General features: G+C 57.4%; 1 protein-coding gene across 7 annotated transcripts in view; it reads right to left on the reverse strand.

Annotated features, from left to right (window-relative positions):
- Nucleotides 1-15,279, reverse strand: part of SCUBE1 (signal peptide, CUB domain and EGF like domain containing 1) — a 131,783-nt gene that overhangs the window by 17,727 nt on the left and 98,777 nt on the right. For all 7 annotated transcript variants that reach the window (XM_042948051.1, XM_042948048.1, XM_042948050.1 and 4 more), the window contains 4 exons: nt 12,508-12,630; nt 9,935-10,051; nt 8,303-8,425; nt 135-254 (listed from right to left, as the gene is read on the reverse strand). In XM_042948051.1, coding sequence (XP_042803985.1) covers nt 135-254; nt 8,303-8,425; nt 9,935-10,051; nt 12,508-12,630 — 483 coding nt within the window. The remainder of the gene's footprint in view (nt 1-134; nt 255-8,302; nt 8,426-9,934; nt 10,052-12,507; nt 12,631-15,279) is intronic.

Below are 15,279 nucleotides of genomic sequence, written 5' to 3' on the forward strand. Positions count from 1 at the left end.
GGGGCGGGGTGGGGGGGGGGTGGGTTCATTCCTAGGTTGGGCTCTTTCCTGGAGAACGGAAGGGAGCAGGGGCTGCACCTCAGGGAAGGAGCCCCCCACTCCCTCGTCCCCTCCCGGGGACGGCCTCAGGTTACCTGGCACGAAGAGTGAGTGGGCGGGGCAGAACAGGGAGCACCTCTCCACGCCGCCCACCCTGCTGCAGGACAGCTGGGCCCAGGTTGAGGCTTTGGCCCGGGAAAGGCACCTGCCGGTCTCTGAGGAGAGGGAAGACATAAGAGCAGGTCGGAGGGGGCCAGGGTGGAGGCTTTCTGGAGGCCCTGCCCCTGAACGTGGACCATCAGGGACTCCCACCACACCTCTGCCCCGTGGCCAGACCTCGGTGGGAAGGGGCTGGGGGATGGCAGGGTCCGTCCTCCCTCTGACCAGTCCAGGCCGTCTGTGGCAAGGGTCATGCCGCTGGCCTGGGCCGGAGGGCAGGGCTGGATTCTCTAGGGCAGGTGCCCGTGCCCCTCTGAGTAAGGGAAGAGCTGACAGTGGACACAGGCTTCGTGGCAGTGACTGACCTCGAAGCACGTGAGGTCGTGGTCACTGGGAGCCCCTCTCTGGGGCAGCCGCTGGACACGGCCATCAGGTGTCTAAAGATGTCCCCCAAATTAAGCCCCCCAGAGTTTCTCATGTGATTTTTAATCTTTTGAGGATGACAAAAGTCCCCAGACTCCCAGGAGACTGACAGGTCTGCAGCCATGGCAAAATAGGAACAGATTTCGTGGACAACAAACTGGTCGGTGACAACTGGCTGAGATGAACACGCCTCTGGAAGCCTCGCACCCAGTGTCTGTCACCAGCGGTCGAGCTGCTCCAGCCAACGGGCTGAAACAGGGGACGTAGCCGGAAAAATAAGCTGAGAGGGGAAGCTGCCCATCTGGATGGTCTCCGACATGTGGCTGAACATTTTCAAGGAGTCTTAGAAAGTAAATAATCTAGAAATGCAAACAAACCCCTGGCGCTCCAGGTAAAACCCCAAATAAACACAAGACCAAAGAATCAAGAACCTTCAAATAAAACCCCCTGCAGAAGAACCGACGTTCACGCTGGTTAACACGCAGCGGGACAAGCATCGGCAAACTTCCAGGGGAGACGTCAGCCCCCGACCGTTCCCCGGACTGTCTCTAAATTCCTAAAGGGAACCGTCACTGACTCTGGCGGACGGCAACACCGCCTTCTTGTCCTCACGGGCGTCGCTCGTTGGGAGAGGCAGACCGTCCTGGCCCCGAGCATCCTGTGTGCTCTTGCGGGGACGCTGAGGATGCACAGTCCCCGGACAATTTCTCAGGGTCGTGTTTGCCTCCAGCAGCCTCGGGGATGAGGGAACATCTCCCCCTGGAGAAGCAGCAGGCTGGCTCTGTTCCCTCCCTCGGCTGCGATGCAAGGTCTCTACCTGCACGGCGTCAAGGGCGCAGATGGGACGTGGGGGTGGGCGAAGGGGAACCCACACAAATGTGCTAGGTTGCCATGCTGTGTACAGAAGTCCTTCGTCTCTGGCCCAAGGGCTCCAGGACTTCCAGAACTTTCCTGGCGCCCTGAAGCAGCAGCAGCCTAGCTTGCTAGCTGTATGTGGGCAGAATCTCTGACCCCTCCACGTGCACCACTGAGTCCACCATCACGGAATGCCAAAGCCCAGAGAAAAGCTTAAAGTCACCACCTAATAAGCAAGAGGGAAGGCAAACCGACCGGTGGTAAGTGGGGGGGGGGGGGGGAAAGAAAGAAAAAGTATCATTAAAATAAGGATGTCAGGTTGTGGGAGAACACGAAAGTAGTAGTAAGAGGCAGCTCTGAAAGTGGGCGAGAAGTTGCTGAAGGCGTGGCGGCCGTGACCTTGATTTGCTCTGGTTTACTGAATCAACCACGCAAGTAGTGAGACTCTGACAAGCCTCGGCTCTTTCCCAACCTCCAACCTGCGACCGCTCCTTGGGGGCCGTTATCAGACGACAGCCCTCCTTCTGTGGGTCAAAGCCCCTACCCAGGTAGTGGGGCAGGATCTCCTCCACAAATGGAACTGCCAGCTAAAAATATGCCTAAATATAATACACCTGAACAATACCTGTGAGGTTACTTTTACAAGTCCCTGAAAATCCTCCTACATAATTCAGATTATAGCTGATAGGAGCCTTAATATACCCGTATTACGTATGACTCACCAACAGGATCCCAGGGCGCCTGGGTGGCTCAGTTGGTTAAGTCTCTGACTTTGGCTCAGGTCACGATCTCGTGGTTCATGAGTTTGAGTCCTCTCTGCTGTCAGCATAGAGCCTGCTTCGTTCGGGTCCTCTGTCTCCCTCTTGCTACCCCTCCCTCTCTCAAAAATTAATAAACATTAAAAAGATTTAAAAAACCAGGATCCCTGGGGCAAAGCTTCCACAACTTCAGTAGAACAAATGGAACAGAGTCCAGGAAGAGTCCAGACTGAGTGTTCCCAGACTGCCATACGCATACATATTTTTTGGTATGAACACGCAAAAGTTAGGCCATGCTCTCAGGACGCAAGGTCAACAGCATGGCAAACATCCATGGCCAAGGCGTGTCCTCCCTGCCTCGGGGCAATGCCTTGGCTAAAGCAGTTGGAGCATCTTTAGGTCTTGTCCCAGAATCACCTTCAATCCAAGGGTACCACACGCAGTATGATCCCCACCGTGAACCGGGAGCACCCGGTATTTTTTTCTGCTTGTCATTGAACTAATTATGGCATCTGGTTCCTTTATCCTTCTCATGTTACCACGGAGCAACTCCTACCCCTTCCTGAGGAGGAAACTCATCTTTGGGTGTCTGTACTTCAGAAGCGTTCATATCCAGAACAGATCTTTTGGACATTCCAAGCCAAATCCTGACTTAATACTGTTTGTTGAAGGCACCTGTCTTAAAAACGAAGAGATTTAAAAATTCATATGGAAATTCAAGGTAAGTTTAAGAACAGCCAGATCAATCGTGAACACCAAAAGACTAAGTTGGAAGACTCTCACGTCATGATTTAAAAACTTACTAGAAAGCTACATTAATCAAGACAGTGGGCTACAGACATAAGACAAACAGATCAATGGAAAAGACAGTCCAGAACTAGACCCACACATTTACAGCCAATCGATTTCAAGATGGCAAGGTCATTCAGTGGGGAAAAAGAATGGTCTCAACGATTGGCATGGTGCATCTGGATATCCAGACACAAAAGAATGACGCTGGATCCCTATCTCACACCATACAAAAATTAATGCGCCGTGGATCAAAGACCTAAGAGCTACAATGCTAACGCTTTTTAGAAGAAAACAGGTGTAAATCTTTGGGATTTACGAAGATTGGATTATTCAGTGGTTTCTTAAAAATGACATCCAAAAGGAAACAAATAGGTAGATTGGACTTTATGAAAATTGTGCTTTATGAACCTTTGTGCTTCAAAAGACACCACCAAGAGAATGAAAAGACAATTCACAGAACGGGGAAAATTCCTCGCTAATCCTATATCTGGTGAGAATATACGTAGATTATACGTAGATGTCTTATAACCGAATAATAAAGACAAATAGCACAATTACAAAATGGGCAAAAGATCTGAATAGACATTTCTTGAAAGAAGATCTACAAACAGCCAACAAGCACATGAAAAGGTGCTCAACACCACTAGCCGTCAGGGAAATCCAAACCACAATGAGAAAGCGTTTCGCCCCCACGGGGTTGGCTATAATCAAAAAGTCAGAAAATAACAAGTGTGGGTGAGGATGTGGAGAAACTGGAACCTTACCCACTGCTGGTGGGTGTCAAATGGTGAAGCTTCTTTGGAAAACAGGCTGGCAGTCCCTCAAAAGTTAAACCCAGCGTTACCGCACGACCCAGCCATTCTCCCCCTAGGCGTATACACAAGGAAAGTGAAAACATATGGTCACACAGAAATGTGCACATGAGTATTTACAGCAGTATTGTTCATAACGGCCCCAAACTGGAAATAGCCCGAATGCCCTATTCGGATAGATAATGGATGAATATTATCCATGAATGGATAAATGATGAATGGATAAATAAAATGTGGTATAACCATACAATGGAGTATAACTGGGCAAGAAAAAGGAACAAAGCAGTGACGCGGGCTACAACATGGGTGAACCTTGAAAACATGAGGCTAAATGAAATAACAAGCCAGTCACAAGAGGCCACATGGCACACGATTCCACTTATCAAGTGTCCAGAATTGGTGAATCCACAGAGACAAAAGTAGACGGTGGTTGCCTACGGCTGGGGGGTTGACTGCTATGGGCACAGGGTTTCCTTTCGGGACAGCGATGAAGACGTTCTAAAATGGCCTGTGGCCGCACAGCCCTGTGATTCTCCTAAACACCACTGAGCTGTGAGCTAAATGGGGGAATTGGATGGCATGGGAATGATATCTCAATAAAGCTGTCGATAAAAACAAAAAACAAAAGGAAGAGAGACAATACTAAGGCCGGATACACAGGAACGGTCCAGGCTGGAATCAAGCCCCAAGGGACTCACGCTGGCTCTGGCGGCCAAGCCTGTGGCCCGCTCTAGGGCCTGCGGAATTGTTACCGATAAAGGGCGGATAGGTAAACGGACAGCTGTGGCGTTCGACTTAGCAGTGCTTTGGAAACAGAGAGGTTTCCTGCCCGTAACTGAAACGCGGAGGCCCACAGTACGAGGGATGAAAGTCAGAGGAGATGCTTCCAGGATCACCACGCCGAATGGGCTGCTCTGACCGTGATCCCTAGGCCAGGACTTCCGACAGTGCAGAGAGGCGCATCCGTGGAGAGGCGCGGGGATCCCAGCACAGGCACACGACGTTTGCCTGCCTGCTCTGGAAAGGGGCCAAGCGGGACAGTCGTGTGGCCAGCTCCCTGAGGGTGCCATCTGGCGAGCCAGGACGGCCCCCTGGAACCACCAGACGGCCTCATATGGACGTGCGCTAACGTTTTCTTCAAGATAGCTCGTCCCAGGGGGACAAACCAATCGGCTATGGTGGCCGACGACGTGGTGAGAAACTCTCCCAGGACAGCGCAGGACTGGAACCAAACCCTCGGGGACCCCTTGGGCATCCCCATGTGGATTTTATGGGTTATACATGTGCGCTCATAATAACCACGTTTCCTTTCTGAGTGAACCAAAGCAGTTGCTTGTTGGAAAAAACCCCAGCACTCGTAGGAGCTAAAATATACTAGACCTTGTGTTCCTTATTTGGGACGTTCTGACTCATTTATTTAGAAATATGCAGACACCCTTTTACTGGGAGGGTTATTCGTAAATCACTCGGAAGGTTTGCTGTCTTTTTACCCCGTATCTTTGGGGGGAAAACAGAGGTGGCTTTTTCAGAACTTACTACAAAGTGCACAACTGACAGCTCTTGAACTGGGTGGGGTTCCCGAGAAGCTCCAGAAGCTGGTTGCACACAAACCAGCTACACCCCAAGATGCTCGGGACAGGTAGCAGCGGTTACGAAGCTCTTGCCTAAGACCACTGGGATGAATTCTCCCTGATGCCTGCAACCACTGTTGTCCACACACTCTGTTACACGCCTTTGGGCTTCGTTCTTTGGGTCACGCTTTCCCACCTGATGCTTTTAAGGTTATATACACTTTTGATTTACCCTATCACGCTTCCTTTGCCAATGATAACTGGCCTGGCTCCTGGCCTTGCTACTGACAGCCACCATCGTAATTCTTTAGATCAGTCCTCGCAAACTACAGCCGGGGAAATGGATACTGAAAAGCAGGATAAAGTGAGTTACGCATGCCTTACTAATTACGCCCCTCTTTGTAGACCATACAGAGAAGAGAAGGAGGACGCCCTTGTGCTGGGAGAGGTGGATTCTGCTATCTGGCAACATAACCGACCGGCTATCACAACCCAGCACCCACAGACAGTATCCCTACAGCCCCCCGGAGGTGGAGCCCATCTCTTGTATGGGATCTGGCTCGTCAGCGCCACCCAGGACCGCAAGCTGACTGTTCTGCGGGGCTCTCGGACTGTCCCGAGTGGGTGGCTCTCCCCACCCCTCGGTGAACGCCGCCTTCTTGCGAATCATCTGAAGCTAGAACACCCTTCCGAGAGACACCAACAGCACCTGGTGGAGCTGATCACGGAGGCCGTCGGTCCCACGCGTAGGAATCGGACAGCTCTAAGTGGTCATCGAAGACGTGCCCCTCGTGTTGGGTGACAATAACACAGTCACGGCATGGTGCGGGGGGGCAGGACGGACCAGTCTGTCTTCCTGGTGCAAGCGGTCGTGGGTAACAGGAAGACCCTGGATTTTCTTTTGGCCACCGTGGGGGTGTGTCACTGCCAGCCCTTCCCTCTGAACCTGGACTCGCAGCAGAGGTGCTGGGACAACCCACATTGCGGTAATGAGGGAAAGCAACCTGAACGCCGAGGGTGGCCTCGGGGAGTTGGTGGAACCAGTTTTCTTGGTCAGCCCCGGGAACTCTTAGATCACGGGTCTGGAGGGCCTTCCGGCACCTTCCTACAAGGTTACGCTTGTTCGTGTCAGTCACCCCACATCTAGCGTCCAGAATGCTAACTGCTTCTACGTCGTCACCGTGGTCCTGGCAGATGACTTAAGGTACAGGGACGGGGTAAGATCCCGCGGACCGACAGTGACAGACAATCAGACCCCCGATGACCCTTTGTGGGGGGTGGGCGGCAGCGTGAGGACCTAGACAAGCCCCCGCGGCCTCTCCTGCAGCGCTGACGGAGGGCGGGGCGGCCGGAAGGGTGCTGAGAATAAAAATGCCCCTTCCCCCTTCCCTAGGGAAAGCCTGCTGGCCCGCAGCTTTGGTAACAAGGAAATGCCAGGCCTGGCAGGACCCTAACCAGTCAGTAGACACGTCTCTGAAAGCCAATCCATCCACGACAGCCCCAGGCTTGGAGATTCAGCCACCGGGTGGCAGATTCACTCAGCGATCAGTCTACCAAGGCTGGAGTCAACCCATTCTTCCTCAGTACGCAGCACAAGCCACACCCCGGGTCACATACCACCCAATCCTTTGTCTCCAGCACAGCCCCTAACGGGCTCCCCCCTGCAACTCAGGACGAGACCAGCGGTCTGCTTTGCTCACCAAGACTGCCTGAACAGCACAGCATTCCTTACTTAAGCGAGCAATACATTCAGCCTTTTGGTATCAGATGCCGAGTGACGGTATCCATTCTTTAATACGTTCACTCATTCGTTCAGCAAGTATTTACTGAGCGCTTACAACTGCCAGGCTCTGTTCTAGGCGCTGGGGATTCAGCGGCGAACAAGACAGGAATATGTGCTCAGCCGCGTAAAGCGCACATATGTCTGGCGGTGGGAAGCCCAATGACAGAAAAAGCAAAGTGGGGAGGCAGGGGGGCGGGAGGGGGGTGGAGGTGCTCAGGGAAGGCCGCCCAGAGCAGACAGCTACAGGGGCGAGGAGCCTCCAGACCAAGAGGGGAGCACGGGCACAGTCTCGTCAGTTGAGGGGGGTCGAGGTCACTGAGGCTGGCATGGGGCGAATGAGGGTGAGGGCAGAAGGCCACCAGGCCAGGGTGCAGAAGCCTCTGGGCCACCCTAAGAATTCTGGTTTTGCTTCCGCTTGGAGAGGGGTCCTGGAGGGCTCTGAGCAGGGAGGGACTCACCCCGAGTCAGGTTTAAAAGGCTCGCTCTGACTACCCCGGGCATGTTAGAGCACCGTGGGGCAGGGAGAGCTGTTTCGGGGCCGTGGCCCCAGCACCCAGAACAGGCCTGGTGCCTGGTGGGCAATCATGTGCTCGTAAAACCAGAGAATGTGGGGGGTTGTCCAGAGTTCAGCCCAGAGCTGCCCCGTCTCCGGCGCAAGTCAGCGGAGGACACGGGAACCCCACGCTCTCTGGGAGCCCACCTCCCTTCCTGTGCCGGACGCCGTGGGGCTGGTGGCCTGGGCAGGTGGCGGGGATGCCAAGACCCAGGGGCTCCCCTCCGGGCCCTGGTGCCGCTGCAGCCCGAGTAACCAGCCCCTCCCCTCTCCCAGCTTCCTGGGCAGGACAAGGGGGGGCCTCAAGCTGCACGCCCTGAGCCCCGGACCTTCACCTCGGTGACCCCTCCCCCCCCCCCCGCAGGTCCGCTTCTGTGCCTCTGACGCACCCCAAGTGTGCCCTCTTCCGCAAGCCCCGCTTCCCGTCGGCCGCATCCCAGGCGAGGTCGCCCCCGTGCCGCTCGCCCCGCCCTGACAGGCCCCTGCCCCTCCCGCCCAGGCCCCGGGTGGAAGGGGGGACGCCAGCGCCCGCGCCCTCCTCGTGGGTCCCCACTCACCCACGCAGTCCTTCCGGTTCCAGTGGAGCCGCCTCCCCGGGGGACAGACGCATTCGTAGCTGCCCTTGGTGTTGACGCAGCCCTGGTCGCAGCTCCCGTTGCTCATGCTGCACTCGTCCACGTCTGCAAGCGCAGGTAGGGGTGAGGCGGGAGGCTGGCAGGGCAGGGCCGCCCAGGACGAGAGGGCCGAGGAGCCCGACCCCGACGACAGCCCGACACCGTCCTCGGAGGCAGACGTGCGGCCGCACGCGTCACACGCGGACGCCGGCCCACGTCCCTCCCCCGCCGGGGACCGTAGCGGTTTGCTGAACTTGAGCGGCTGTGCCCAGACTGGGGGGGGGTGGGGAGGGCAGAGGCGGCACAAAATTCAAGTGCCAAGCAGGTCTCATGGGGCCGGGTCGTGAGGCTTCTCTTACCAGGGCCGCTCCCTCCTGGGCCCCGGGCCCCAGTGTCAAGGAAGCCGCCTCCGAGGCCCTTCCTTCGCTGACCACCAAGGAACCAAGGCCCCCCCCTGGAGATGGGGACGGGCTGGGCCACACTCACACTGGGGTGCCCGGCTCTGAGCATCTGGGTGGCCGGGATTTGGGCAGCGGCAGGCCCAGGGGAGCTAGTGCCCGGGTTTTGGGGGGGTCCCTCCAGAAGAATCTGCAGCCCACCCCAGGAGCCACCCCCGTGCCCCCCACCAGCTGTGCCCGATCATGTCGCTGTCTGACCCCATCCCACCCGCAGAGCCGCCCAGCAGAGGGATTGTGGTCACAGGAAATGAGGCCCGTAGGACCTCGGGGCCAGTCTGATCTCTTCCCACCTTCACCTGCCGCCCCACACCTCTCCAAGTCCCATCGTCTATAGCTAAGCACATCTAGAACCTTCCCCTTCTCTGGACGCCCCCCCCCCCACCCCGACTTCACCCGAGCTCTGGAGCTCTGGCTCCCATGCCTGGAGTTGCCTCCCTATTGGTGCCCTGGGTTCCTCTCTCCCAAACGCGTGGCAGCTAGTGACCTCGTCACACGGACATGGCCACGTCACACCGCTACTCAAACCCTCCAACAGTCTCTCTTCGCCCTGGGGGTAAAACCCAAGTCACCTCCAGGGCTCACCAAGCCTTGCCTCCTCCCTGCCTGCATCTCCCACCACGTTCTCCTTCCCTCACGGGGCTCCACCGGCTGCTTCTTGGCCCCTCGGTGCTGCCTCGGTGACTTTGCACATGCTGATCCTTCTGGCCTGCTTCCTTCACCTCGTGCCAGACACCTCTCCTTTAGGGTCCCCCCACTGTCTCCACACGCCTCCCTTCTCTGTCGTCACCCTCTCCCGCTGGCATGAGCCATCTGTGGGATTCTCTGCGTGGCAGTCACCCCGATCCGGACCGAGGTCCCCTGGAGCTGCCGTCCGCAGGCCTGAGGCCACAGCCTGGCAGAGGCCGGGCCCCTTAGTGGACGCTTGCCGCTCCCTCCCCCATCCTCCACTCTGCTCTTGGCTGAGCCCCTCTGCCCACCAGCCCCCAGCCTTGCTTAGGTCCCCTCCCGGCCCTCCGGAGTCAAGGTCAGGGTTAGGGTGTGGGGCGCAGCGTGGGTGGCCGTGTGGCCAGGCGCGTGCCTCGGGGGGGGAGGTGGCCCTGGCGGGCGGGCTGCAGACCTCCGCAGTGGGTTGTCCCGTAGAGTGTGTAGCCGCGGTGACACAGGCACTGGAAGCTGCCCGGGGAGTTGATGCAGATGTGGTCGCAGGTCCTCTCGAAGGAGCACTCGTCGATGTCTGTGTGGCCACAGGGAGACAAAGCCCGGGGAGGAGTTTCAGGGGGATGGGCACAGCCTGTCACTCGACGGTCACCCAGTGTACGTCTGTACACAGAGTCCCTGAGGCTCCGTGCACGGCCGACCCGCGGCGTCAGCCTTCTCGTCAAGGCCCCATTTTCTACTTTATCTCCGCCAACCTCACGCTTCCATCTGCCGTCTTTTCTGGAGGTGGGCAGGGTAGAAACACTTTGACCGCAAGGTATTATTACGAATGTCTGCTATTTTAACATCTCACGTTCAGTTGTGGTTGGTATTTAATCCGCATCTGCAGGAGAGTGACAGAGGCTTGCCTGAGGATACACATGAGCTGGGACATGAAGCCCGGACCTCTTGGATGCCGACCAAAGTGTGTTTTCCTATTCACTTCAAGATGTCTCTTGAGGCAGTAAGGAAAACAGCCCAAATAGAAGGGGGTATGCCATTCATGAGGGTTAACAAGGTAGCCTTGACACTATGTGAAATTTGATCCTGAGCTTCCTGGTGGCCAGAGTAAAAAAGGAAAAAGGGTCACAGAGTGCTTGTTATCGGACAGAAAGGAAGAAATGAACCACATGCTCATAGGAGACAAGCCTGTCCTGGCCAAAAATCCTGAGGAAAATGGTTCTCGTGGGATAGCCGACGGGGCTCCTGAGGGCCAAACAGACACTGACCCACCTCTCCATGGGCACCGTTCACTCTTGGAGTACACTGAATGTGACCACACATATTGACGATATACATGTGTTTGTAATAATTCCAGCACAAGCGAGGAATCGCACTGTGGGTGCTCCAAGGAGGATATGATCCCTCCCTGCAGCAGAATCTGGGAAGATCTCCTGGTACTTGTGGCATCTGGGCTAGGCCTTGAAGGATGGGACTAACTCGGCAGTTAGGAATGGAAGTGGGGGAAGGGCACTCCAAGCAGCGGCTGGGGGGGGGGGGAACGAGGCACCAGGGGACTATGTGGAACTCAGGGGGGTGGGGAGGGGTGTCTGAGGTCCCCATCCCAAGGGCCGGAGTGCCAGGCAAAGGAAGGCAGGCTCCTCCCTGCTGGAGCTGGGCAGCCCAGGCTGGTGCTGGAGCAGGGCTGGGAAGTGGCCAGAGCCCCAGGGCCTCAGAGAGGGGGGCCTGGTAGAGGGTGGAGGGGACTGGCTGGAACCCAGAGGCAGACGCCTCATCGCCTCCTCTCGGCAGCTGCCCACCTCTCTCGTGGGACAGCTGGGGGTACAAAGTCAAGGGCTCTCCCTGAGCCCTCCACAGACCTCGGCAAGACAGGTGGAGAAGCTAAGTCCGAGCGTAGAGGAGCCTGGACAGGTGCTGTGCTCCCAACAGGCCTCATGCCCTGAGAGGAAGATAGAACCCGGAGATCCACCGAGGGATGAGGAGGCGGAGCCCGGGAGGGGACTTGCCGGGCTCAGGTCACATGCCAGGCTGGCGGCAAGCCAGCCCCGGCCCCTCCCTCACCAGCCTTCCTCGGTGCCCTTGGGAGAGCACAGCCCTCGCCCCTCATGGCAGCGCGCTGCCCCAGGGCCAGCCTTGAGCCCCACTAACAGGCAGGAGATACAAGCCCTATGGCCCGACTCAGCGGTGTGCAGCCTGCCACAGAGGAAAGGACTCGTCTGCAAGAGTCACTGATGATGAAACTGAGCCACGCTCCTGCCACACAGGACACCCTGGCTACTCCCCCTGTACTTTCTCCCAAAGCCAGCCCCCGGGACACCCCTGTCTTCTCAATGACCTCATACAGTTCCACGGGGCTCCTTACGGCTCCCCGAACTCTCCTTGGGTGGGTTTACCTCCCTGGCTTCTCCAGGAAAATGCCTATTCACCACTGTCCCCTCCACCAGGAAGTCTTCCCCGACTACTCTCTCCACTGCCCATCCTCTGGGCTCTCCCTGCAGCCCGGAAGTCTCCTGGACTTGTGCTGGGCTGTGATGCTTGGCTTCTGCCCAGGCCTGTCATCACCCCATTGGCTCCTTGCAGGCACCCGGGAACCCTAAGGAAGGACTGCAGGAAAGTGTAATGTGCCCTGCCTTCCAGCAGGTGGTAGCATCTCACCTCCGAAGCCTCCAAAGGAGGCCTGGGACCACAGGGATGGAGGGTGGAGCTTCTGAGCTCTGCCTGGACTCACTGTGACCCCCCTGCCCCCCTCGCATCCCCGGGGGCATGTGCAGATGCCTTTCCGGGCCTCACTTTCCCATCCATAAAGGGGCAGGTTGGCCTGGGTGGCTTCTGAGGGCCCCCAGAGTCCTGAAGGACAGAGAAGGCGGGGGCGGGGGGGGCAGGTGCACATGCTGGGAATGGGAAATCCACAGCTGCTCTCTCACAACAGCAGGGCTGATGAGCCTGGCCCTGGGCCTCTGCTCCTAGGAGCCTGCATAAGCCCGAGGTGGGCGGGACAAGGACGGGGTGTCCCGGGGCGCACGGGAGGCTCACCTTGGCACGTCCGCTCATCGGTCAGCAGCTTGTAGCCCTTCCGGCAGCCACACTCGAAGCTGCCCACGGTGTTGCGGCAGAAGTGGTCACAGCCTCCGTTGTTGGCCAGGCACTCGTTGATGTCTGCGGGGACCAAGCAGGTGGGGCAAGGCGAGTGGGCTTGGCCACCAGGTGGGGGGACAGTTCGTCTCCGCTCCTGACTGCCGACGGCCCCCCATCTGAGCACAGCGAGCGAGGGGCCTGGCTCACAGCAGTGGGGGTCAGGAGGATGAGTCATCCCGCCTCCCCCAGACTGGGCATTCGTGGCATAGAAGGGAGAGGAGTGACGTGTGCTGTGCCCGGCAAGATGACAGGGACAATGACGTCCACCGTGTCCTTCCATGTGCACGTTTGGGGCGTCAGTGCGGCCTGGAGCAGGCTGGCTGCTTCCCGGTGGCCGTGACCTTGGGCGAGCTACTGCCCCTGGAGCCTTGGCTCCCCGGCTGTAAGACAAGGGTCAGAAGCACACCTTGGAAGGACACCATGAGGATTAAATGACAGTCCTGGGGGCTGGGGGCTGGTGCTTAGGGAGGGCTCAGTCAACAATTTGTAGCTTTAACGCCCCCGCTTTACTGATGGGAAACGGAGGCTTAGAAAGGTAACTGTGTTCGAGGGGGGGTGCTAACGTCCCCGGTTCTTGCCTGTTGGTCTAAGTGGATTCTTCACTCATCATTTAACCAGCTGTGGCTGTACCCTAAAGGTCACCGGGCCCAACCCCGTGCAATAAAGGGCCCTTCCCAAACATCCCTGCCAGTTGGCTTCTCCTTGCATACCTCTGGTGACGGAGGGCTTTCTCCTTCACAGCATGCCTGTTGGCTGATGCATCACCAGCTTCTCCCTGACTCCTGTGAGTTCCCTCCTGCCTCCCCTGCCCTGCTTCTCTGGGTTTTGCTCTCTGGACCCCAGGCCAGCCCGGCAGACCGTGTCATCAGAGACCTCGTCCCTGAGGTCTCTTCTTGGTCCAAAGTTCCTCTTGGGCCCTGACCCCAAGGCTCCCCATGCTGACATGACCCAGCAAGCAGTAACAGATGACTTTCAGAATGGTGTTTTCACCCTGGATTGCAGGGGGTGAAAGGAAGTGATGGAAAACAGAAAGGACTTCTCTGTGTTGGCCAAAGGCCACATCTCTGCAGAGTGGCTGACTCAGACTCCAGCTATCGCTGAGCCTGTCCTGAATGTGAGGGCCCAGGTGCCCCTGTCCCATGAGCAAGGTCCATCTGCCCCCTTTGTGCCGAGCTCCGTGGAGGAGACTCCGTCCCATCTCAGCGGCTCCAAATGTCAGATGGAGCCTCACTTCTTCTTCCTCAAACCAAACAAGCTGGACCTGACACGTGCAGAAAGTCCTAGAGCAGTGCTCCCGCAGAGTGCTCTCCAACAAGATAAAACCCAAGTGTGGCCCAGGACACTAGGGGAAGGAGGCTTTTATAGACAGCAAGGCTGAGGGGCCAGGCCTGGGGTGGGGGGTGGGGGGGCTCAGTCGGTTAGGCGTCTGACTCTTGATTTCGGCTCAGGTCACGATGGCACGATTTGTGGGATCGAGCCCCACGATGGGGCTCCGAGCTAATAGCACAGCACCCGCTTGAGATTCTCTCTTCCTCTCTCTCTGCCCCTCCCCTGCTCTCATGTGCTCACACACATACTCTCTCTCTCAAAATAAATAACCTTAAAAAAAAAAAAAGACGGCAAGGCTGCAACCCTCCCACCCCCGGCAGGCAGTTCTCAGAGCCTCTGGGAGGAGACTGGCACAACCCGGGGGCCCAGCGAGCCTGGCAGGGGCGGACCCCAGAGCTGCTTTTCTGGGGAGCCCCCGTGGGAACCGCCTCTGAGGAGTGCAGGACACCCAATGGGCGTGCCCCTGCATCTCCTTGCCCTTGGTTGCCCCCCTCTCCATGCACCCCCACCCAAAGACCCATTCGGTTTGCAAAATCTGGTGACTCTGGCACAGGGAGGAGGCGGAGGGGAACCGGAGGTGGTCCCCACTAGGTGAGGCCTGCGGTTCGGCCTGCCTGGCCCTGACTCCTGCTGTGCCACCTCCTGGGTGACTTCACCCCTCTAAATACAGTAGGTGCTGTATATGTGCGCAGCGAGATGATCGCTCACGACAATCTCAGCTCTGGACAGCTCTGTACACGCCCATGTTCCAGGAACAAAAATGCCCAAGGGTAAGGCTGCCCAGACCCCACGGTAGGTAGTCGGACCCTCTGGGGGGGTCCCTGCACCTACTGGGTACAACCTCATGCTGGCGACCGGGCCAAGCGCTTTGTGGCAAGGCCTTGTGTGATCGTCAAAATGACCGGGGGACCAGATCCCCCGTTTTACAGAGGGGGGGTCACAGCTACACGCAGGAGCCAGCTTGGAGCCCAGCTCCAGCTGTCTCCAAAGACGAGCCTTCTCCAGCGCACCCTGCTGGCCCTGCGGCCTCCAGAGAAAGCAGACATCAAGTCCAGTTGAGGGCCTGTCCAGGGCAGAGGCTTGGACATCTCTCTTGTCCTCTCCCCCTGGGGATTATGGGAAGATGGGGAAATTTCTTAAAAACATTTTTTGATGTTTACTTATTTTCGAGAGAAAGAGTCAGACTGTGAGCAGGGGAGGGGCAGAGGGACAGGGAGACACAGAATCTGAAGCAGGCTGCAGGCTCTGAGCAAGCTGTCAGCACAGAGCCCGATGCGGGGCTCGAACCCACAGACTGTGAGATCGTGACCTGAGCCGAAGTCGATGCTTACCGACTGAGCC

Source organism: Panthera leo, chromosome B4 (assembly GCF_018350215.1).
Source record: "Panthera leo isolate Ple1 chromosome B4, P.leo_Ple1_pat1.1, whole genome shotgun sequence".
NCBI lineage: Eukaryota > Metazoa > Chordata > Mammalia > Carnivora > Felidae > Panthera > Panthera leo.